The sequence below is a fragment of the Mus musculus genome, chromosome 2 (assembly GCF_000001635.26).
Source record: "Mus musculus strain C57BL/6J chromosome 2, GRCm38.p6 C57BL/6J".
Lineage (NCBI taxonomy): Eukaryota > Metazoa > Chordata > Mammalia > Rodentia > Muridae > Mus > Mus musculus.
The window spans coordinates 26,463,285-26,487,596 of NC_000068.7; the positions used below are offsets into that span (position 1 = coordinate 26,463,285).

A 24,312-nucleotide genomic window follows, 5' to 3' on the forward strand; every position below is an offset into this window, starting at 1 on the left:
GGCTCCAGGCTTCTAGGCAAAGCCAGGAGATAGCTTTGCAGGCCAGGACCAGCAGCCTCTAAAGCTCTCTTTCTGCCGCCATGGGCTATGCCTGCAGCCACAGCTGAATGGGGTAGGGTTAGTCTGCAAAGGTTTTAGCACGGAGGTGGAGACCTCAAGTCAAGGCCATAGCCTTGAGATTGGGAGGGTTTTACTGAGAGTAAGGAGGCCCTGCCTCACCCTGTAGGTTCCGCAAGACCACCTTCAGCCAGCCTGCTCAGAGAACACAGGTGGGACTTGATGCCCTTTGTACCTGGACTTCCTTCAAAATGCAGTGTGGAGGTGCCAAGTTTCCCTGCCCAGTCACACTTGGAATTAGAGATTGCAGGGTCCATGCCAGTCAGACCTGATGAGGTCACTGGCTCCAAGGATGCAGTGCTGCGTACCTGGAAGACACCCTGAGCATCTGCAGAAACTGCTGCATGTAACGGAGTACGGCCCATGTTGTCCTGGATGTTGGCATCTGCACTGGCCTCCAGCAAGCGCTTTGCAGCATCTGAACGAGAGTATCGGGCAGCCAAGTGCAAGGCGGTCTCCCCGGTGCGGTCTGTCTGGTTGTGCAAGCTGGCGCCCTGGTAGATGAAGTCAGAGATGACAGCAGGTGCATCTTCTTCTTCTTCACTGTTGCCTGTCTCAAGGCCCCCTCCACTGCAGGAGGCAATCATGAGGGGTGTGAAGCCATCTGCAGAGAGGACAGAAACAAGGGTAGGTGTGGGAAGGATGGTGTCAGCCTCAGGGAGGGTCAACATTCAACCATAGCCCTGGCAGGCAGTCCTGCAGTTTAAGGGACCCCGGATGAAGTCCCCAGGGATGCAGTGCTGCCTCCCTGGAAGGCACTCTGGGACCAACATGGTAGAAGGAGAGAACCCACACTCATACAAGTAGTCCTCTGACCTCCACGTGTGTACTATGGCACATGTGTGCCCCTTACACTCAAATGAAGAAATGCTTTAAAACATAAAATAAGGGCTGCAGAGATGGCTCAGTGGTTAAGAGCACTGGCTTCTCTTCCAGAGGACCTGAGTTCAATCCCTAGTACCCATATAGCTGCTCACTACCATCTGTAACTGCAGCTTCAGGGGATCCAATGGCCTCTTCAGGCTCCCCACAGGCACTGGGTATCTAAACACTACACAGACATATATGTAGGCAGAACCATGCACATAAAATAAAAGATATCTTTATATACACCTATATGCATATAATTTTAAAAGTCAACACTTTAGCTGGGCATGGGGACACACCTATAATCCCAGCATACTAAAAACTGAGACCAAAAAAAAAAAAAAAAATTAACACTTTGACTATTGCAAAGCAGCATTTCATGAAAAAGTATACTGTGTGGGCAGGAGGAGCCAGACGATCAGCTCAGGGCAGGATGCTGCTCTGGCAGAGCCCTTCAGTGACCCAGCCCTCCTCAAGTCCTACTGGCCTCTTAAGTCTATGCTAGGGAATGTGTGCATGTGTCTCCAGTGGCCTTACCTGGTCCTCGAACATTGACATCCATGCAGTCAGCATCCACCTCCCCCTGAGGCGGTGTTGGGGCCATGGCAGACATGCGCAGGTCAGCAGCGTCCAGGTGCTGCTGGGTCCACTGCCTGTGGTCAGTCTGATCACTCAGGTCAGGGAGAACTACTGGCTCCTCAAACTGAGTGTGGACAGAGTAAGCAGAGCCTCATCACTTGGGGCCAAGGCAGGAGGTGCCACCCAGGGGGGGCTTGGGAGCCTGCGGGACTCACCCGGAACTTCTTGGTCTCCAGGTCTTCGTCTCCCCACTCGTTCTGATTGTCGTCCATCAGAGCACCATCTGAGGCATTCTTCAGGGGCCTGGGTATGGGGGTAGGGAGACTGAGCAGGTACTCCAGGAGATGCCCTGAAGCCACAGCTCATATGGGCATCCTCTACATGCAGAAGGGCTTAGGGTAACGGACAGGGATGGATGGGCCCATGGGCCTTCTGGAGCTAAGCACCCCCACCAACCCTGCCACTCACTCACCCACACACAGTGGGAGCAGTGTCCACTCACTTGAGGCCGACTGAGTCCTCGCCGAGGGGCTCTCTCCGCTTCTTCTTGCTGGCCTCTGACACTTTGAAACCCTCAGGGAACCAGAGCTGGCCATGCTGCCGCCGGCGCTTGCGGGACAGCAGCACCCCACAGCCCACAAAGAACAGGAGCACGAAGGCGGCCGCTGCCACGTACATGAGGTGCAGCTGCGAGGGCAGCGGAGGCTCCACCGGCTCACCTGCGGGCAGGGGCGGCAGGCAAGCACCCCTCGTCAGGCGTGGTGATGCTGTGGGCTGGCGGGGGGCGGAGGACTGGCTCCACGGCCGGTGCCTCCTCACCCACTCTCCTCCATCCCACCCCCCAAAATAAGGTCATTTTCTACGTGATTAATCAGAATTGCAAACTATCGCTAAATTCTCTCCTGCACCAGCTGATCTGTCTGGAGACAGTGCTCACTTCTCCCCTTTCGAGAAGGAGGATTAGCGAACTTCAAATCACTGCGCTCGCATTGAGCTGTTAAGACAAAGGATTTAGGGGGATTTTCAAGATACAAACTTCAACACTTCACATGACACCGATCAATTCTCTCTCTCTCTTAAAAAAAATAACACACACAAAAAAACTCTAGTAATGATTTTGAAATAATATCCAACAAAGAAAAATCAGGGGTAAAGAATGAGGAGAGAAGAAAGACTCCTCCATACTTTCTGGTATATGTATACATCTTAGGGGACAGCTTTTACTTACGGCTCCCACTAGCCACAGGGAGGGAAGGCCTTGGAAAAAAATTCCAGAAAAGCACTTCCTGAGCTGGGAATGGCAGCTGGCACAAGGAGTGAGAGACCGCCTGCCTGTGACCCGCCACCCAATGAACCCATCCCTGAAGAGGCAGGGCTGGTCGGGGTAGGGAACTCATTTAAAAAATATGTAATGTGTATGGGTGTTTTGCCTGCATGTACGTCAGGACCCTGTGCATGCCTGGTGCCTGCAGAGGTCAGAAAGTGTTGGATGCCCTGGAATTAGAGTAACACATAGTTATAAGATGCTGCGTGGGTGCTGGGATTTGAACCCTTGTCCTCTGCAAGAGCAGCCAGTGCTCTTAACCACCGAGCCATCCCTCCAGCCCCTGATTACTCACTCTTCACGGCCTCAATCTTGTAAGGAATATTGAGGCTGCCAAGTGACGCAAGAGCACCTAGGAAGGCAGCCACATCGGTGGCACTCTGGAAGCACTGCGAGGATGACTGCACACATTGCCGGTTGTCGATCTCCAGGTAGACAATGGAGCTGAGAACACACATGGCACAGTGAGATTAGATACACCCCAGTACACTGCCTACACACCAGCTCTGACTCCCTAGCCCATCACCCTGACCCACAGGGCTTATCAGACGACAGCCCCGCAATGGGACACTCTCCCTGCTGCCCCAGTGTTTAGCACTCAGCGGGGGTCATTCCACTGTCTAGCCTTGCCCCTTAGGTGCACAGCACCCCTTTTCCTTACTTCAAAGAATAGTCTTTAGGCATCCAATGCCCTCTTGAGAGCAGTGCCTGGGGCCCCACAGAACTGCAAGGATGCAGTTGTGACTCCCTATGGTGTAGCTTGAGGTGACAGCAGGCTCAGATGCCAGAGAGTCAGCTCTCTCATGCCAGCCAAGTCACCAACTCTCAGTCACTGGCCTCTCAGAAACAGGATTCTAACAGCCTCCAGGAAACAATTAATTTCTGACCTTCACCACAGTCCCACGACAAGAAAACCAGGACCAGGAACCACTGGGGTCAGGAGACACTGAGGTGCCACCAGGCAGATGCCCAACAGCGAAGGCTCCTGGAACCTCCAAATGCCTGGCTGGTGCTTCCCTGCCCATCCCCAGATGGCTCTGTGCAGCATCCAGGAGATGCTCTTATTTGTGCCTCCCTCGGCTCCTCAGCCTTCCAGGCTCAGCAACAGTGCCCTTCTGTACCCCTCACTGCCTCCTCTGTAGTAGGGATAAGGGCTGTAGTGACTGAGGGTCAGGATTGGTCTAGGATGACTTAGCCCCAGGGGACACCCTGGAGGCTTTAATCAGCTTGGTCTCCAACACCTGGTACACAGTGGGGCCTGAAAATCACATCTGGGCAAACCCTGAGGCCTGCCAAGTCCTCATCAGAGGGATGCCCTCTTCATCCCAGGTGCTTTCTGACTATAAAATAAGGTGAATACTACCTCCCCTGAGGTTACACCTCCAGGGTTAAGCTGGTTAGAGAACCCAGGGACACACTGGGAAACAGCCCACAACAGCAGGAGCTGGAGCACTCACCCACGGATGTCCATGGGGTCCAGCTCCCTGCGCTGGCGCCCACCACTGGTACCAGGAAGCAGTGAAGAGGTGGCCCAACCCACTGTAGAGCGCTTGATTGGGTGCTTGCGCAGCTCTTCCTCGTGGCCATAGTACGGGAAGATCATCTGCTGGCCTTGCGCATCACGCTTGAAGACCACGTTGGTGTGCAGCACGTGGCTGAGCTCCCGCAGAAAGTGGAAGGAGTTGTTCCGTAGCTGGTCGGGTGGAAGCAGCACCACCAGCACCAGGGTGCCGGCTGCCAGCCGCTCGGGTACATGCTCAGCACAGTCTAGGCCATCCCACTCACATTCGGCACTGTTACAGCCCTGGTCGCAGTGGCCATCACTGAAGTGGTCCTTGCAGTACTGGTCATACAGGGGGCTGAGGAGGTATAGGATGCACTCAGTCCCATCCCAGCCTGTGGACCTCAAACCCATACCTTGAATAGGCCAGATCTGGGAAATGTGCTTGGCGACTCGCAATGGGCAGGGATAGACATTGGCTTCAGGAGCCTGGTGTTTGGTTAGGTCCTCCCGTAGCATCCTGAGCCCTGGGACTCTAAAGAAACTCAGCCTTACTTACTTGCACTGTCCCTCGGTGAGCTGGCAGTCGAAGCCATCAAAGAGGCAGCCGGCCGAGTTGCACTGGCTGTCACAGTGGCCGTCGCTAAAATACTTCCAGCACTGTAGAGACTGCGTGCAGTTCTTCCAGGGGTCATTGAAGTTGAGGGAGCAGTCGCCACCATCCCAGCCACATGCGTGATTATTACACTGCAGGTTGCAGACCTTATTGCCTGCATCCACCTGGCACTCAGGCAGCTCACAGGCCTCCTCAATCTGCGGTGGGGGAATGTCGCGCCCAGCGCCACCTGTGAAGCTGTAGTCCAGGATGTGGCACAGTAGCCCGTTGAATTTGGCAGGGCATAGACAGCGGTAGAAAGGGTTCTCGGATGTGGGCTCACAGGTGCCCTGATTGTAGCAGGGGTTGCTACCCACACAGGGGCTGCTGGCTGGGAACTGGCACTCAGGGCCGGTGAAGGATCCCAGGCATAGGCAGGTGGGACTACGTGGGCCCGAGATGCATGTACCACCGTTGAGGCAGCGTAAGCTGCCACAAGTGCGGGCATCATTCTCACATGTGGCACCCTCGAAGCCCTGTGGTGGAGAGAGGATGGTGCATTCAATCAGGGACACCATGCACACCCCAGCAAAGACCTGGCCCCAGTCTGTGGCCTGTGAAAGGTGTCTATGGCCTTGCCCCAATAACAAGACCCTTGAAACATCTCACCATAGGATGGTCAGGGTTGCCAAGGGCTTCAAACTGGAGGGATAGGTGAATGGGGAGAACCCTAGGAGTTTTTAGAGCCATGAAACCCAAGGCTGATGCTGGTACATTGTATGTGTACAGATCCCTGGATGTCAACACCCAAGAGCAAATACTGCATATTAGTGCCAGCTCAACACCTTCCACGCAAGGCAGCAAACATAGGGAACGGCCTGCAGGGTGGGGACCTGGCCCTCTTGCTAAGTTCTCATGCAAACCTAAAACCGCTCTAAAATAAACATCTATTTAAAAAATTGGGCTAAGACACAGTGGCAAAACACTTGCCCAGCATGTGTGAGGTTCCCAACATAGCACAGCAGGAAATAAACTTTTTAAACAGGGTCTTGTTGTGAAGCCTAAGGTACCTCAAATACAAGGCAATCTTTCAGCCTGAGGCTGCAGAGCACTGGGAGCAAGGCATGTATGGATCGTGCCCGCTCGGGTTTTATAAACGAGCTGGGGAATGGACACGAGGAAGCATGTGGCTTGGACCCTAGCCTCTGCTAGAGGTCTTCAGGCTGACTATTCACAGTGAGGGTGGGTGGAGGACAGATCCACCATAAGAGTCGGTCAGGGTTCAGGCACCCTCAGACCTGGCACCCTTGCAGCCGCACAGGGCCAGGGACACCTACCGCAGGGCACCTACAGATGAATCCACGGGCGGTGTTGGAGGCCACGGCACAGACACCCCCATTCTTGCAAGGTTTGCCCCTGCAGCCATTGATGACTGACTCACAGCGGCGTCCTGTGTGAAGAAGGGACAGTAAGGAGCCATCCCTGTTGACCCTGCCCACCCACCCGTTCGACCCACCTGCCCAAGGCACGCACCAGTGTGGCCAGCCCGGCACTCGCAGTGGAAGTCATTAACACGCTGCACACAGTTCTGGGTGCCACGTGGGTCACAGGGGTTGGAGAGACATTCATTGACATCACCCTCACACCGCTCCCCGACGAAGCCTGGTGGGCAGGTGCAGGTATAGCCACCCACCTGGTCCACACAGGTGCCATTGTTGAAGCACTTGGGGCTTCGGGAGGCAGGGTCAAGGGGGGGATGGCAGTCATCAACATTGATCTCACAGTGTACACCTGCAGAGTGACCAGAGACACCGTCGGATGATGCTGACTGTGCTCTGTCCTGTGCAGCCCAGTCCAGAAATCAGTTAGGACCTGGGGCCCGGGGGAGGCAGCACAGTGCCACTGGAGCCCACCTCCCTTCTGAGATTCCTATTCCGTGGTCAGCTCTCAATCACCTGAGTGATCTCTGGCTGGATCCTGCCCATCATCCAGGTCCCTACCCTTACCCTGTGTCCCCCGGGGGCAGGAACACTTGTAGGAGTTGGTCAGATCAATGCAGGTACCCCCATTCTGGCAGGGCTGGGACAGGCACTCGTTGATCTCCTCGGAGCAGTTAGACCCATGGTAGCCAGCCACACACTGTAGAAATGGCACAGGTCACAGCTTAGCTGGGGTTGTGGTATCATGTCCTCCACTTGCCATGCAGGCCATATACCCAGTTAGACTACACTGTCCCACCCTGCAGCGAGGGCTCCACCCAGTAGACCCCAGTAAGTTAAAATAAGTGTCCAAGGTGTGTGTGTGTGGGGCAACACCTGGTCCCCCAGGGATGAGGTCTTGGAGCAGGTATTAGGTACCATGAAACCATATAGGAAAGGGGTGCCCTAAGCCACTGCTTGGCATAGTTCTCCTCCTTCAGCACATCTGTAATGTGACCGGATCCTGCACAGGTATGTGCTCAGTCTGCCATGATGCACTAGCTCCCAGTCAAAAGCCCTCCCCTGCAGCAACACTCACGCTGATACCCTCCCCGCCACCCCATGACGGCCCACACCTTGCAGGAAAAGCCGCCGAGATAGTCAGTGCAGGTAGCTCCATTCTGGCAGGGGTTAGGTGAGCACTCGTCCACCTCGTCCTCACAGTAGCTGCCCGTGTAGCCTGCCTGGCAGTGGCAGTAATGTTTATCTCCCTCATCCACACAGAGCCCTCCATGCTGGCACAGGAGAGTGACGTCAATGCCTGTGGGGACAAGACGGGAAGGAGCTGAGGCCTGGGCTGAGCTCTCGGGACTACTGCCCATTGTCACCTGACCTGGCAGGCACCGGGGCACTCCTGGCCTAAGCTGAGCCTGAGCAAGGACAGGTGGGCCCGGCCGGTTGGTTACCTCGCTTCTGTGCAGCCACCTCACAGGACACACTGAGCACGTCGCAGTTGACGCCAGTCCAGCCGCTGCGGCACTCACAGTGGTACTGCGTGTTGGTCTGCCAGCACCTGCCACCATTCTTGCAGGGAGCCGAGTCGCACCAGCGCACAAGGTTCTGAGGAGACAGGCGCTGGTTAGCTTCTCCCTGACCAACTCTGACTGCTAGGGCACCCTCCTGCCCTGGTCCTGGCTGGCTCTGAGAAGCACAGCAGTTCTCAGCCTTCCTAATGCTGCAGTCTTTTAATATAGTTCCTCGTGTTGTGGTGACCTCCAACCATAAAATTATTTCATTGCTTCTTCATAACTGTAATTTTGCTACTGTCATGTAGCAAAAATATGCAGGATATCTGATATATGACCCCTATTGGGGTCATGACCCACAGGCTGAGCGCCACTGGAATAAGGCATTTTATGCTCTGACTTCCCCACCCCCACCCCCACCATCTCAGAAAGAATATCACCTAAGAAATCCCAGGCACAGGACTCACAAACACTGCCCGCCCTCCGAACAACATAGGCCTGGGCTCCACGTCTTCCTTGCTCTCTTTCAAGGCTCTCCACAACCCACTGGCTACCTCCCCTTGGACATCCTCCACCAGAAGTGAGCACTGCCCCAGGCTGCTTCAGACAGATGGCCACATAATGCACTCCACAGAAGAGCCTGGCTGGCACCCATGCCCACCTGTCTCCCTCAGAAGCACCCAACTTGGCATTTTCCCAGAGGATGTGGGTTCATTCTGGCTCATCAACCAATGATGACACCAGGGAGCCTCTCTGCTTCTGTGTCCCTGGCCCTCTGAAGGTAGTGTGGCCCAGGGCTGGGCAATGGGCACTGGAGAGCCCTAGGCCTTCTGGGTCATACCCTGTAACCTCAGCTCACCTGGCAGTTGAGACCAGTGTAGCCCTGTGGGCAGGTACACTTATAAGTACCATAGCTGTCTTGGCAGGTACCACCGTGCAGACAGGGCCGTGAATCACACTCATTGACATCATACTGACAGTAGCTGCCCGTGAAGCCAGGTGGACACAGACAGGTGAAGGAGTTGATACCATCCACACAGGTACCACCATTGAAGCAGGAGCTAGAGGCAGATGAGAAGCAGGGAAGAGTGAGGAGTTCCCTAAGGTCCTTGCCAGGAGAGACAACTCCATGCCTACCTGGCCACAATACCCAAATCACGAGCAGAGATTTTATAGCATATAGACACGTGGTGGTTGAGAAAAACAAAATCAAGGGCAAAATAGGAACACTATAGGAAGCGCATCACAAACCAGGCTTGAGATTGATTTAACTCTAAGCTTCCTGGCAACCAGGGCAAAAGGGGAACTAAGACAGATTACAAAGCTCTTGTTTGATAGGAGGCTAGTTCCCCAATTCCTCTGCACAAACTTCCTTGTTCTAAGTCACTGGAGGTCACAAAGGCCCCTTTAGGAGGGATACTGCAACATAATGAACAACGCTGGATTCAGTTCAATTAGTGCTGTATGCCCACTGGGTCTGGGCAAGACACCAGCTTGAGATGCCATGCTGTCAAGACTTTGTGTCTTCCACAGTCCATTTCTTTCCCTGTCTCAGCTGAGGCTGGGACCCACCTCTCAGTACAGTCAGGTGTGTTGTTCTCGCAGTGGATGCCATTGAAGCCCACGGGGCAGGTACATGTGTAGCTGTCCACACAGTCAGTGCAATTGGCACCATTTTGGCAGGGATTGCTGGCACATTCATTGATGTCCTCCTCACAGAAGGCACCCTGGAAGCCGGGCAGGCAGTCGCAGAAGGCTGTGTTGATGCCATCGGTGCAGGAACCCCCATTGTGACACGGGTCTGGAGGGACAGAAAGATGAGCCTTAGGTGGCCACTGGCCATGCTTCGGGGACCTGATGCTGAGAAGGTGGTATGGGGTGGCAAGTGCTCACAGCAAGCCTTGATGACAGTAGTCAACAGGGGCCCATCCCAGCACTGAGCCTGGAATCTGCTCCGCATACACTTTTTCCCTCAGGCCCAAGGCAGTCATAGGGAAGCCCATTCCCCTACACACACACTGATGGTGCCAGGCAGAACCTCCCTCAATCTCTCTCTGCCTTTAGCTTTGACTCAGGATGCAGGGCATCTCTAAAGCCCTACACAACTCAATGGGTCCTGACAAGGGCCGAGTGTCAAGGTTGAATACAACTAGGCCCCATGCCATCATTTTGAAGTGCCTGGTGCCTCTGCTCCATATCACTCAATTGGGCTGGGAAATCTAGCAGCAAAGCCCGTGAGAAGCACACACTGATGCTCAACAGCCTCCTCCTGGCCTGTCTAGCCTCTGGCCTGTCTCTTTTTAAGGCACAGGCAAGTGGACTAAGCTGAGGGCACAGCTATCCACAGTCCTTCATGACTGCCGGGCACCAGGGCTATTTTCCACCTCAGACTCTCAGCAGCTCCCTGTCATGTGTGCTTAGGAACAGAGGCACCGAAACATAGGATGGACAGAGCTGGGTACCACTTACTGGGGCGGCAGTCATCGATGTCACTCTCACAGTTGCGACCTGTATAGCCGGCCTGGCAGAGGCAGCGGTAGCTGCCATTGGTGTTCTGGCAGGAGGCCCCATGGCGACATGGGCTTTTCACACACTCATTGATGTCAACCTCGCAGGTTTGACCTGTGAAGACAAAAACTCATTTGGTTACCTGCCCCCACCCTCTGAGCCTCTGTCCTAGCTGGTCTGTTTATCTCCAGTGCTTCTCCCCTGACCTCTGGGCAACAGAAGGATATGGAGTTGGAATGGGAAGGACCATCTCCTGCTCCCAGAGCTTCCCAGAGCTTCCCAGAGCAGGTAGCTCAGCATTGATGGGCTCCTTTCTCGAGACTGCCCCACAGGCTGGCCAGGGCCCCTGACTTCCCATCCACCATCCTTGTCCCAGCCTGGTGGGACCAGGCAAGCCTCACCTTGCCAGCCTGTGGGACAGACACAGGAAAAACTCTCATAGTCTTCAGACTCCTTGCATACCCCGCTGTTTTTGCAGGGGCTGGTAGCACATGGGGCCAACACCACCTCACACGTGGCTCCTAGAAAGAAAGATTTGTAGAAGATAGAACCCAGTGAGCCTGGCCCATAGGGTCTTCCATAAAGGGGGGCGGGGGGTAGGTATAGGAGATGCTGTATGATTGGCCAGCCAGACTCTGATCCCGGGAGGAATGACGATTACTGACAGGAGGTTAGAGATAAAGCAGAATCAAGTTTCTCTCTTAAGTCACTTTTTTTTTTTTTTTTTAACGAGCATAGTATATTGCATGCAGGTGTGTAAGAGTGTATGCAGAAGGAGAGACGGATATCAGGTGTCCTCTACCAACCCCGCATCTTATTCCTTTGAGACAGAGTCTCACTGAATCAGACGCTTTGCCATCTTAGCTAGGCTGGCCAGCCAGAGAGCTCTCAAGATGTCTCTGCTCCCAAATGTTGGGGTTATGGGCATTTAGAGGTACCCTGTTTTCATGAAACAGGCTTCATGTTTCCACAAGCACTCTTTCTCCATGAGCCATCTATGTAGTCCCGGAAGCCATCTCTCATCTCCCAAATGCTCCACGATGAAGCCTGGGCCTTGCCCAACCAGAAAACCTCAAAACAAGACCCTACTATAACAGGTGGTTGAGCCTGGAGGAACCTGGCCTGCTCCCCATTCCAGGAAAATCCTTGAGCTGATTCTGAAGCTTTAGGTCACAGCAGGCTCACTCCTGAGACAGAGCTACTGTGGCTACCCCAAGCATATCCTACTTGGGGAACATGGGGTGCAGCCTCACACTAGGGCAGTGAAATCTGATAACCGCTTGGGGGAGCCACGAGTAACCCAGGTGACTCTCCTTGCAATCCCAGTTAGCTTTCCTGTTTATGGCCATGGTTGGCTCCAGGAGCTAAGCAAGGAAACCTTATCTTCCTTGTCTCCCACCATGTCCCCAGCCCACTGGTGAGACTCTCCAGGGCCTCTCTCTCTATCGGTTTCCACGGTGACCTGGGCAGACAGGAACTTTGACAGAGTTTCCGACAATTGTGCAAAGGGAAGCAGGAAGCTGGTCAGCGCGGCTTGACTCCTCCCGCTAGCCCCGATAGCAGCAAGACCAAAAGGAACATGGGGTGTGCCTGGCTGCTGACAGTTTCCTCACTGACCAACACAGGAGACAAAATCCAGGCCCTTTAACTTTGTCAAAGAAAACAGCATCCTGCCAGGCATCATAGGAACACTGGAAGGGCCTCCACCTTCACAGACCCACTTGCTATGTCCAGAACCTAGCAGCAGCAGCATGAAGCCACCAGTACTCTGTGGCAGTATTTGGAGCTGCAGGGTTGGGGGCCATGTGGTCACGGCTTTCATGTTCAATGCACATCTCTCCTGCAGGGGGTCTATTTCTCGCCATTCCTCAGGCAGTGCCCATGGCAGGAGCTGCCTCTGTTCATCTAACAGAGGGCTCCTTGTCTCCTCACACAAAGAAGCTGCCATCAAAGGAATCCCAGGCCCAGCCAGCAGAGGAGGGCAGCCAGGGCCCCCAGAGGCACAGGCAAAGTGGACCCTGATCCATGCAGTACCTACCAGTCAGCCTCCCAGACTTTCTCTGGAGGAGTCCAGTGCTCACCTCACTCCAGACATACCAGATAAACACCCGGACACACGGCCTGGAGCTTCCTCCTAGGCATCCTCTGTGTTTGCCCATCTGGTGACTATCCCCAGGCCCAGGAGGCCTGGGCTGTAGCCTGGGCTCAGAGCCTTCCTGCTTAACTACAGTTCCAGTCTGAGGACCTAAGACCCTCAGCGAGGAACAGAACCTTCTTCAGTGCCTGGTAAGCCCATATACTCTTAGCTCCACTAGCTACCACCAGAGCCAATTCCAGTCCCTGGCTGTTCGTACCTGTATATGGCAGAGGACAGTTGCACTTGTATCCAGCGACATCATCAATGCAGGTCCCCTGGTTCAGGCAGGGGTTGGAGGCACATTCGTTGATGTTGGTCTGGCAATTAGGGCCTGTAAGGAAGTTGAGCAAGAGGAGGTGGGCCAGAGCCTCTGCCCTATGCCTTTCCTCAAGAGAACTAGGATCTCTGCCTGAGAAATGCTAGCTCATCAGGTGGACCGAGAAAGAGACCAAAGGGAGGACCCATTCTGCTGTGTCACCCGCCACACTTACCACTGAAGCCTTCTCGGCAGGTGCATACGTAGCCACTGGTCATGTCCTTGCAGGTGCCACCGTTGACACAAGGGTTGGACTCACACTCGTTGTTGTTGATGTCACAGTTTGTTCCACTCCACCCAGGGGCACAGTCACACTTGTACCTACGGAGAGGCCTGAGCTGTAGCCTGGGCTCAGAGCTCTCCTGCTAAACTACAGTTCCAGTCTGAGGACAAGGCCACATCATCCACTGGGCTGGAGGTACCCACCTGGCCCAAGACCGTGCAAGGGTTCCAGACTGGAACAATGCCACCTTGACAATGCTGACCCTCTGTATAAAACTTTAATAGTTTTAACGGAGACCTTAGTAATCTCCTCGTCCCCCACACACTGACAAAGGGCTGCTGTCACCACAGTATCAGACAACTGTTTCAGCAGCCACAGTGTGCTTAGAGTCTATATCCTGAGCTGATGCTAGCCAATGAGGATACAGCCCAGGGATGCTGGGAAGACACTAGGGGCTGACCTCAGATCACTGGTCTCACAGGAGCACCCATTCACCCAGCCTGTGTCTGCCCAAGGCTACAGCTAGTCCCTCCCAGGTCAGTCTGCCATACCCATTGAGGCCATCCCGGCAAGCTCCGTGGATGCAGGGGTTACTGTTGCACTCGTTGACCTCGGACAGGCACGTGGGGTCATGGTAGCCCTCGGGGCAGCGGCAAGTGAAGCCCGCGATGCCATCCTCACAAGTGCCCCCGTTGTGGCAGGGGCTGCCCGCACATTCGTCAATGTTGACGTTACACATGCTTCCTGTGGGTGGGAAGGGGCTCAGATTCCAAGCCTGCCACCCAGAGCCTACCCCTCCTAGAGCTAGACCTAGCTGGGTCTAAGTTTCCCCTTGTGCTAATCTATGAAACTTTGAGCGATAGTAAAGTGCCTTATGTAGCGATGAGTTACATGACCGTAGTGCCAGTAGCTTCTGAGCCTCATGTGATCCAGTCTGGCCACAAACTCACATGTAGCTGAGAATGACCTAAACTTCTGATCCTCTCGCTTCCAATGTCAGAGTGCTAGGGTTACAACGTATGCATGCCACTGCATCTGGTTAACATGGCAGGAGGACTGAACCCAGGGTTTACACATGCTAGGTCAACACCTTACCAACTGAGTCACTCTGCAGCCCAGCTTTACCTCAGCCTGAGACCACCCATCCTCTTCTATCCTCTGGTGGACAATGTCCTCGGTGCTCAGAGAAACTAAGGATTTTATCAGATCTAAACACATATCCAAAAGCCTGGCCTCGGAGCTCTGGCCACCCCACTTCAGGCTACTGGGGCTTTAAGTCTGGCATGGCCAGGGCTGACACTGACAGGGGAAAGGAGGCATATGGAGGCCACCCAGTCTTTATGATAGATACCTCTACTGGTTGGCAGATCAAGATCTGGGTAGTTGACACCCAGCTTGTGACATCCAGCCCTTGGACCCTGGCTAGCCCCACAGTCCCTCCCAGACTCTAGGGATGACCCTGACCTCTGCCTTCAGCCACTCACCTGTGTAGCCTGGTTCACAGGCACATTCGTAGCCATCAATCTTGTCCAGACAGGTGCCAGAGTCACAGGGGTTGCTGGCGCAGTCATCCAGGTTGATCTCACAGTTGGGCCCTAGGGGCAGCATGACATGTGGTCAGCTTCCAAGCCTGGCCTCACCCTTTTCCACCCACTGCCAGCTCCGGCCAGTCACCTGTGGTTCCCTTGAGGCATAAGCAGAGGTAGGAGTTGTCACGGTCCTGGCAGGTGCCCCCATGGCGGCACGGTTGGCTGTGGCACTCATTGATGTTGGTCTCACAGTGATGGCCTGTGTAGCCTGGCTGGCACAGGCAGGTAAAGGTGGCCACACCATCCTTACAGGAACCATAGTGGCAGGGGTCAGGGTCACACTCGTCAATGTCCACTTCGCAGTGGGTCCCTGTGTAACCTAGATGGCAGGAAAGGTGGACATTAGTGAGCTTCAGGGCCAGTTACTCCCTCAACACTTAGTTGGCCACACCTTGGCAAACCACCGAGCAGGCCCAGGATCACTGCCTGGTCATCGATGGATGTGGGGTATCACATACCCAGGGATGTTCTCATCACTCCTGCCTGGAGTCCAAGCGGAGTTAAGTTTCTGACTCTCAGATTATATGGCCCCAAACTAAGGCCTCCCCAGTTTCCTGTCCCCTTCTCAGCACTATCTAGCCTCAAGAGTTCCCTCCCCCAGATCTTGCACTGCCTCTTGTACCTTCTGTACACACGCAGGTATAGGTGTTGGGCCCATCCAGGCACTTGGCACCGTTCTTGCATGGTGTGCTGGCACACTCATCCACATCATACTGGCACAGGTGCCCGTTGAAGCCTGTGGCCAGGGAAGACGAGATGGTTATATCTGACAGTATCCTAACCCCTTGGTTGCTACCCACAAACCTTAGAGTTGAATGTCTGCTCACATGGGCTCCCTAGAGGGTACTTTGATAACAGGGGCCACTAACCTCCAGGCTTCAACCAGCCCTTATATCCTGCCCCTTGCACCCTGCCCCTCTAATCAGCTCCTTGTTTAGCACTGCTCAGTGGCTGCCTCCTTGGCCCAACAGAGGGGCCTTTTTCCTAAATAGACTCTGGTTGCTATGGTTACAGCTGCACTAGGCTGTGAATGGGACTCCCCTAGCTGGACCAAGTCTAGGATGGCTTATTTACATCTCAGAAGGCCCAAGGCCTGGTCCAGCCCTGGAGTAGGCAAGAGACAGATTCCCAGGACTTTGGTCCCCTCTTCAGTTCCTCCAAGTCCTTCCCAGGCATAGAGGTCAGATCCCCACACTATGTCCTTACTCCCATGACCATCAGGAAGAGGACAGAGCCAAGCAGGTGGACTCTCCTATCTTAGGAGCGCTGCAGCTCCTGCCCATCCTTCCCTCCTTTAGTAAAGGGTTTCCGGTGCCAGGTCCCCTACAGCGTCCACTGCTCACGTGGGCCTTTACCTTTTGAGGAAAGCCTGAAAACGCCCTAGTCAACTCAAGTCCTCCCTCAAAGGAGTCTGGGAAGAGATCATGAGGATACGGGTCCTGTGGTAAGTAGGTGGCCTCACCTTTGGGGCACTGACATTGGAACTCATTGATCTTGTCCATGCAGTGGCCATTGTGCAGACAGGGGCTGCTGGCGCACTCATCCGTGTTGATTTCACAGTATACACCTTCATAACCTGTGGACGGGAGATGGTGAGACCGAGGACGGCTTCGGTAGGTCCTTCTAGAGCCCCAGCTGAAGACTTGGGAGAGAAATAACCCTCCCTCATACGGGCCTAATGTGCCCACTGTGGTTCATGTCTATATCTACTGAGTCTATGCACCCAACTCTGGGTACATTCTCCACTTTGTCCTGTTATCCTGGCCTCGGCTTCCCAGATGCTACCAACCATGACAGAAATGTTACTTGAAGCTATGCAGCCTTGACTCATTCCCCTGCTGCCTGCTCTTAGCAGCCCCCATGGTGGGAAATGGCATAAGACATACCTGGCATACATATGCATTGGAACTCCCCAATCTGGTCCAGGCAAGTGGCATCATTCTGACATGGGTTGGAGATGCACTCATTAACATCAATCTCACAGCGGGGTCCCGTGTAGCCCTGTAGACACTGGCACTCAAAAGAACCCAGTGTGTTGAGGCATTTGCCTGCGTGCTCACAAGGGTTGGCACCTGGTGAAAGAGGCACGGATGAGGGCTCATCTGGCCTTGCAGCCTCCCGACCACCCGCAATGCCCCAGCCCAGGCCATCAAAATGGTGGTTCTCCAGGACAGATCACATCCCATATATGTGACAGCCAGCCCGTTCCTGCTGCCTGTGCCACTGCATCTGTACCTACCCAGAGCACACTCATCCACGTCCTGGCTGCAGGCTGGCCCTGTGTACCCCGAGGGGCAGGTGCAGATGGCTTTGCCGTTGACAGGGTTGGTGTCACAGTTGGAGCCCTCGTTGCAGGGGTTGCTGATGCACGCATCGTTGAGGTGGCACAGCAGACCTAGACAAGGCAGCTGCGGTGAGTGGGTGCTGCTTTTCCCTATCCTGGGATTAACAGGTTGTTGCAGCAGGGCCATCCTCACCCAACACCCTGGAATGAATCTCTCTGACTCACTCAAGCATCCCACAAAGTTCAGATCACCAGGATGCCTCTGTCCAGCAAGGCTTACTGGGTCATTGCTGGAGGTGCCAAAGAGACAGAGCTTTCTCTCTCCCCATCCCTTTCCTAAAACAGGGTCTCACATATTCCAGGCTGAACTCAAGTTTGCTATATAGCTAAAGATGGCCTTAACCTTTGGATTCACTCTTCCCTGGGAGTTGGCTTGACAGGCACGTGCCACTACCCACAGTTTATGTGGTCCTAGGGATTGAGTCCAGTATCCTGTGCATGCTAGGCAGCCACTCTACCAACTGTGCTGCATTTCCAGCCCTGTATCTACATCTGAGCTGTATCTATATCTGATATATATATATATATATATATACACACATATATCTGTATATATATCTCATACATGGCTCCCCAGGTGTTTCCACCAGGGGTGGTGAGCCAACCAAGTTTCCCTTCTCCCAGGACATTCCTGCACCGACTTACCTGTGCGCCCATGCGGACATTCGCAGTAGAAGGAAGCCACACGGTCGTGGCAAGTGGCACCCTGGAAACAGGCGGCACTGGCACAGTCATCAATGTTCTCACTGCAGTCCTCGCCAGTCCACCCATTGACACACACACAGTTGTAGCCGCCGTGTGTGTTGTGGCAGGTTCCGCCATTCTGGCAGGCATTGGGCATGAGCTGACATTCGTCCACATCCTCTGTACAGTACTGACCTATGAGGGGTCACAGGACCATCAACCTCAGCTACAAGATGAGCTCCCTGCTCTGGGCTGTGGGGCTGAGGACAACCTTGTATTCATCCCTGGTAGCTTGCCCAGAATGCTAGCTCCTGTATGGCTCAGTGCTGGGGGGCCTGACTCTGGATGTTAGCTGCTAATAGCTCACAAGAACCATCTGATGCTGAGCTGTGCTGACTCCAACTGGAAGCACAGAAGCTGCTGCTCCATGCTACCAGCCACCCTGGGTCTTGCAGTGTGGGCTTTCATAGCGTGGAACAGAGTTCAGACCTTCCTACCACTCCGCGGTGTGCAGTTTTGTTAGTGGAAGGCTGCTGCCTACAAGTCCCATATACATACCCGTCCACTCCGGTGGGCAGCGGCAATTGTAGGTATTCACGCCGTCCACACAGGCACCCCCATTCTTGCAGTTGTTTCCTGGACAGTCATCCACATTTTCTTCACAGTTCTGTCCAGCAAAACCTGTGGGACAGGGGCCAGCCAGCAGGTTAGCCTGACCTCAGAAGTCTGCTGAGGAGCCTCGGGTGGGCTCCGGTATCTTCAGATTCTGGGTGGACCTGCAATGTTCTGCTCTGGACAAGGCATCTGTCTGTCCTTCCGTGGCATCCCTACTCCCGTGTCCACAGGTGACAGCTCTTCTCTAGAAAGTCGCTATGTAAAGAGCTGACTCAACAGACAGGGATCCAGGAACATAGTGTCCTTGGAGGTTCTGCCACAAAACCACTAACAGAGTTTCAGAGGATTGCACTCTATGGTTGTCCACACTGAATCAGTGGGGCAGCCACGAATACCTAAAACTGCTGGAGCTAAAAGTGGGGCTTGGGAGCACTAAGTTAGAAACCAGAGTGGTGGGATCCAGGCAGGCCCGCTCAGTCAGAACCTGTGATTTCCTCAGGGCACAGCCAGGGCAACCATCTCTCTTCTACAAGCCCATCTAGCCTGTGGCTGGGCCCCAAGGTGTGGCCTGCAGTGTGGCTTCCTGAGGGCCTGCTCAGCAGCTAGTTAGCTATTAATCTCCTCAACTCCTGCCGGGTCAATGATCAACCCAGAAAGGCGAGTCTGGCAACAGCCAAACTTGCAGCCGGTTACTAATTAACACCATCTCTGGGGATGCCTTTGAACCCCTCCTGCCCTTGGAGAACCCACCTGTCTGCCTCCTCCTCAAAGATGCCCCTCCACCCCACCATCTTGCACCACAGCAAGAAGCTGGAGGCTTGGAAAAGGCTTATCTGGGTGAGGGAGGAACCAACTTGGAGCCTAGTGCCCGCCCAGGGGTCAGCAAGACCAAATAGCTTGTCTCCCTGCCTGTGCAGAGATTTATTCTAGCACAGGGCACGCTTCCAAGAAGAAGCGAGCCTGGAGGGGCCCTGAGCAGGTGTAGAAGGATTTCACTGGGGGCGAGGAGAAGGGATCATAGGTCCTATGTGGAGCCTGGCCAAAGCCTTCTCTGCCTATACAGCCTCCTCCAGGGAAACCGGGCTTGTGAGAGAGTGAGAGGATGGATATACAGGAGCCAGAGTCGCTTTAATTCCCAGTCAGCTCTCAGGCTTAAGTTCTGTTCCCATCTTAGTTCTTTATGTCCACCCTAGTTCATACATTCTTCAGGAAACCTGGTAAATAGCTACCTGGGAGCCCAAATGGTGGGTATAACTGTGCCCAGACCGGACTCCCTTCAACAGCAATTTGGGTGGACAATTTTCACTTCTCCCTACTCTGAAACAGCATGTCTCCACACAGCACAGGGTAGTGTGTGTTCCGTCTTCAGGGATGACCCACCGGCTAAGGTAAAGGGACCCCACCCAGTCCTTGCTTCCCTCCTGCCCATCTTCCAGCACTCTGAGTTGACCCACCCCACCCTGCCTAAGGTGGATTGGTGGCAGCTCCATTCACAAGCTCCTTGAACAAGGCTTTCTCTCAGTCTGCATGACAGACCCAGTCTAGCCTCTCAACACAGGTTCTAACAGCTGAGGTCTTAGGTGGCCACCAAGACAGAGCTGAACTCAGCTCTGGGGCCCTCCTGAGCGTGAGGATCCTGTCCCAGCCCCCCCAGGGAGGCTGGGAAGCGTGTAGGCAGCTGTCGGCTACCTCCGAGCTTGCCCAATGACTTTCAGGAAATGTATAAGCCAGTGTCTGCACGCAGTCTTGAGGCTGGCTCTGCAAGCTTGGGGCAGAAGGGAACTTCCCTTTTTCAGTGTGTAGGGTGGCCCCGGGGTTGCAAGGGGAGTGGTCCGAGGTCACCCCCAGCAACCAAATCTATTCCTATTTCCTGAGCCCACTCCTCCTTCCTCTCAACGGCCTGGTATGTTGACCAACCCCACCCTTGCCAAAAGTGGGTTGGCGGCAGCTCCAAGCTGCCTTAGATCACCGAGTTACCATCGCTAGAGCAGCAACAGAAAGGACTAGGGCTGTGCCTGCAGGCCCCACCCCTGCAGAGACATTGAGCACAGTGGGAAGAACACTGCAGAGGAAGTAATGAAAAACGTGAGGCCCCTAAGGCCCTCAAGACCCTGTTATTCAATTACCATCCCCAGAGAAAGGGGAAACCCCAGGGACTGCCCATGACAGGGTGCTCCCGTAACATACAGAGAGTCACATGTGGATTCCAAACAGTTCATGAGCATCTGTAAAGGCAGGCTGGCTCCCTGCCCTAAGAGGCTCAGGGTATTGACATGGTGGGTATTAGTTGGCTATGGGTCAGGGGAGGCCCAGCATGAAGAAAATACCAAGGGAAGGCACTCTTATCAGCAGAAAGAAGGCTTGGAGGTTATGCACCAAACTAACTGGATCTCAGTAGATGGCCCAGACAGAAATAGACGTGTGTGGTGTCACTGAGAGTGTCCCCTCACTTCTGGTATCCCTATCCTGACCTGCTCTTATACCACACCTAAGGCTCCATGGCTGCTGCCCTTCTCTAAACTTCTTTTTGGGCTCCCTTCAAAGGGTATTAACTCTTTCTGCATCCCTCGGGCTTGACAGTGGAACACGCATGGACATGGACAACCAGGCTAGATGCCAGCATACTGAGATGGAACCTACCTGGCAAGCAGGCACACTCGTGGGTGGTGTCCCCTGTAGGACGGCAGGTGCCTCCATTCTGGCAGGGTGAGGGGCTGCAGGGCACATAGGGCAGTTCACAGTGGGGACCAGTATGGGTGGCACGGCAGGCACAGCGATAGGAGCCGATCTCATTGTGGCAGGTGCCTCCATGGCGGCACAGCCCAGGGTTCTGGCTGCACTCATTAACATCTTGCCTGCAGGTGGGGCCATGGAAGCCAGGCGGGCAGCGACAGATGTATGAAGACTCAAAGGGCAGGCACTGGCCACCATTGGCACAGGGGTTGGAGGCACAGGGGTCAGCCTGCTGACATGATTTTCCTGGGAGGCAGAGAAGAGGGTCAGCTGTTGCCAGGGCCTCCCTGTGAACCCAGGGCAGATTTGGACATCATGTAGGTACCAACCAGGGATAGATCTAAAGTGTTATCTTCATGATGCTCAGTATCTGTTGCAGAATGTGGCCATCTTTCTGCATACAGAGGACTGTAAGTCATAAGAGACTAAGTGACTGCTCAAGGACAGAAAGTAGGAATGGCAGTCTAAAATTTGTACCTAGCTGTCTCCTGGACCCCACATAGAGAAGCAATGGAAACCTGAGGCACCCTGACAAGGAGATGGTAAGACCCGGGCTACATGAGGACTCATTCTTTACGCACAGAAACAGTGAGAGGTTGGGGTCCTGGAACAGGGCAGCCAAAAATCAGATAGTTTGGGGTTGAAAAGGACCAGAGTTCCCAAGGAATCCCCAAGATTTTTCTGGATAGTAGATCCCAGCTTAACTCTGATCCAGGAGAGGATAAAGTTTAGTGTACCAGAGTATGTCAAGTCAACAAAGATAGGGTCCTTGGGCCCAGGCCTAAGGGTCCCAACCGTGAAGTTCACAACCTCCTATAGCCCTTACCTGACCACCCTGGTGGGCAGCGGCACTTGTACTCTGTGAGAGTGAGCAGGTCACAGGTGCCCCCATTGCGGCAGGGGTTGGCCAGGCAGGCGTTGTCCAGAGGTGTCAGGCAGAGGGGCCCAGAGAAACCCAGGGGACAGCTGCAGGCATAATCCACAGTGCCACCATGGTCCACAACGTGGCACGTTCCAGCATTCTTACACGGTGTGCTGAGGCAAGGATTGGAGTCCTGGCATCGTTGGCCCACAAAGGCTCCGCTGCAGCTGTTGACAGACATGTAGGGCAGTCAGCTCCCCGCCCTCATCTCTCATGGCCACAGGCTACCCGACCTTGGGCAGTGGGTGCAACTGGAATCAGGCTCTAGAATGGAGGTGCAGTGGCTGCTTGCTGGGCAGAGGTTTCTGGGATGACGTAAGCTCTGGAGCATGCCATGGAGGCGCTCACTTTAAAGGGGTTACTTTCACATACTAAGTGAACCTCACCTCAATAAAAAAGAAATAATAATGACTGTTAATTGGGGCCAGGCTAGAGACAAGACCAGCCTGAATTTCAAACCAGGCAGATTTCAAATCTGGGTCTACACTCGAAGTGAGCCTACAGGCGCAGCAGAGCCCCCTCCCCCCAGCCCTGTGGGGGGATGTCGACATAGACTCTGTGAAACTCTCATTTAGGAGGCTGGTCTGCTTTTCTCTCCCAGCTTCTGTCATGAATATGCATCATCTGGGTAATAAAAGAGTTCACGGTTCCTTCCACTTTCAAACATCAATAGCACAGTGGACGCGGGAAGCAGAGCAGACTGGAGACTGTGTGTGCTTTCTCTCTCTTCAGTTCCTGCCCTGTAGCAAGGGGACTATGCCAGGATGCTGGCTGCTGCCCACTCTCTACAACTCCGCTCTCAGACACAGGTTCTTCATATCATACCCCCAAACCAAAATGGCACCCCCTCAGGGACAAATAAAACCTCCAGACACAAGTTCTCTGTACCCCGCACTCTGTACCACGCACTCTGTATCAGTAGCATCAGCACCGTCCTCTGAGGACATGATTCATTGAAGGACAGAGGCTGAAAGCCTGACCCACCTCCAGACAGGTGAGGGGGTTTGCTGTCTCCAGGCTTAGATTTGCTGGTTCCCTACGGGGACAAGCTCAAGGTGTGCCACTGCCCCAGTCTCAGTAGCCTCCTCAGCCACCTGTCTGCCTAGCTCCCAGAGCTTGGGCCATAAACCCCTGACCCCACTCTTGCCCCACCTCTTGGCCCCACACTCCCACAGAAGGCTCTGGGAGCCGCCAAGCCAAGCTCTTCCCAGAGGCAAAGGCTCTGAGGCAGAACGTGCTAGCTGACAGGACAGCCCCCATGGCAGGGTCACAGCCAGGTGCTGGCTACACACAGCCCATCCTGATTTCCAGAGCCTGCTCACTGGCATGCAGACTGCCCCTTGACACACACACACACATACACACACACACACCCCGCCATGCACCCCAAGCTTTGGCTGTAACTTGCCTCAATCCCTACCTCCAGCCAACCAGTTAGTCCCCACTTGCTTCTAAACAACTATTTATAATCAACCCCACCCCCCACCCCGTGTGAGAGTGGCCCCAGGAGAGGCCTCCCCACTAAGAGCTGCTGGAGGCAGCATGGGGTCTGGGGTCAGGTATCTCAGTAGAAGTACTGGGAGACATCTGTCCTCTCTGAAGCCTTTCATCTGTGTCTACCGCTTGGGTATGGAAGACACAAAATGGCCACTCTGGTGACCATCTGTTGCCAGAAGCCAAAAGTCTCAAACCAACTGGCTTAAAGAAAACAAATCACACCCCCACTCCCCAGGGAGTTAACGCAAGCCTTTGCAATGGTTCCTGTCCAGCATGGGAAGTGTGTTTGGTGTGGGGGGTGGGGTGGGGATGGGGGACATCTGGCTCCTCCTGCATGGGGGGGTAGCCTTGGAAGGCACCTCCCCACCAGTGTGGCCAGCCACTGAGATCCACACCTGCTTCTCTGGGGGCACCTAGGCTCTGGTAGAATCTACCTTGGGGAGGCTGGGAGGCAGTCTTTGCCTTTCTACTCATGGATCCAGTTACTAGCCTGCTGGAGAGGCTGCTGGGAGCCTGGGATCTGCCCGCTGAGGCTGGCCCCTAGAAGCAGCCCTCCTCTCTGGATCAATGCCTCTTTGTCAAGCAGGGTTGGCCTCAGCCCACTTGGAGAAAAGGTTTTTTTTTTTCTTTCCCAGCCATTGGTGAAGTCACGGGGGAGGGAGTGTTAAGGGACAGAGGGAGCTTCATCTTCAAAGCCAATGGAGCTGCTGCGTCCACCCATTCCTGCGGGCTAAGGGGGTGGGGGAGCTCTAGGCCAGTGAGACTGAGGCTCCAAGAGGCGGGAAGATTTCCCTGGGAGGGAAAAATGGGGCAAGCC

The 24,312-nt window shown here is 54.4% G+C and overlaps 1 protein-coding gene and 1 non-coding gene across 2 annotated transcripts in view; both read right to left on the bottom strand.

Annotated features, from left to right (window-relative positions):
* The window catches only part of Notch1 (notch 1), a 45,921-nt gene that overhangs the window by 5,383 nt on the left and 16,226 nt on the right, over positions 1 to 24,312 (bottom strand). The window contains exons 3-31 of the mRNA NM_008714.3: positions 21,903 to 22,165; positions 20,984 to 21,322; positions 18,287 to 18,409; positions 17,690 to 17,923; positions 16,940 to 17,095; positions 16,587 to 16,772; positions 16,163 to 16,276; positions 15,323 to 15,436; positions 14,786 to 15,019; positions 14,596 to 14,706; positions 13,663 to 13,855; positions 13,064 to 13,209; positions 12,790 to 12,903; positions 10,837 to 10,956; positions 10,397 to 10,549; positions 9,500 to 9,728; positions 8,787 to 8,988; positions 7,868 to 8,021; positions 7,538 to 7,722; positions 6,990 to 7,122; positions 6,517 to 6,774; positions 6,321 to 6,433; positions 4,948 to 5,519; positions 4,345 to 4,746; positions 3,183 to 3,331; positions 2,066 to 2,282; positions 1,779 to 1,866; positions 1,522 to 1,687; positions 426 to 721 (exon numbers count right to left, since the gene is read on the bottom strand). Coding sequence (NP_032740.3) covers positions 426 to 721; positions 1,522 to 1,687; positions 1,779 to 1,866; positions 2,066 to 2,282; positions 3,183 to 3,331; positions 4,345 to 4,746; positions 4,948 to 5,519; positions 6,321 to 6,433; positions 6,517 to 6,774; positions 6,990 to 7,122; positions 7,538 to 7,722; positions 7,868 to 8,021; positions 8,787 to 8,988; positions 9,500 to 9,728; positions 10,397 to 10,549; positions 10,837 to 10,956; positions 12,790 to 12,903; positions 13,064 to 13,209; positions 13,663 to 13,855; positions 14,596 to 14,706; positions 14,786 to 15,019; positions 15,323 to 15,436; positions 16,163 to 16,276; positions 16,587 to 16,772; positions 16,940 to 17,095; positions 17,690 to 17,923; positions 18,287 to 18,409; positions 20,984 to 21,322; positions 21,903 to 22,165 — 5,764 coding nt within the window. The remainder of the gene's footprint in view (positions 1 to 425; positions 722 to 1,521; positions 1,688 to 1,778; positions 1,867 to 2,065; positions 2,283 to 3,182; positions 3,332 to 4,344; positions 4,747 to 4,947; positions 5,520 to 6,320; positions 6,434 to 6,516; positions 6,775 to 6,989; positions 7,123 to 7,537; positions 7,723 to 7,867; positions 8,022 to 8,786; positions 8,989 to 9,499; positions 9,729 to 10,396; positions 10,550 to 10,836; positions 10,957 to 12,789; positions 12,904 to 13,063; positions 13,210 to 13,662; positions 13,856 to 14,595; positions 14,707 to 14,785; positions 15,020 to 15,322; positions 15,437 to 16,162; positions 16,277 to 16,586; positions 16,773 to 16,939; positions 17,096 to 17,689; positions 17,924 to 18,286; positions 18,410 to 20,983; positions 21,323 to 21,902; positions 22,166 to 24,312) is intronic.
* Positions 6,775 to 6,835, bottom strand: Mir6996 (microRNA 6996). The gene has a single exon (NR_105962.1). It is a non-coding gene; the product is annotated as a microRNA 6996 (primary transcript).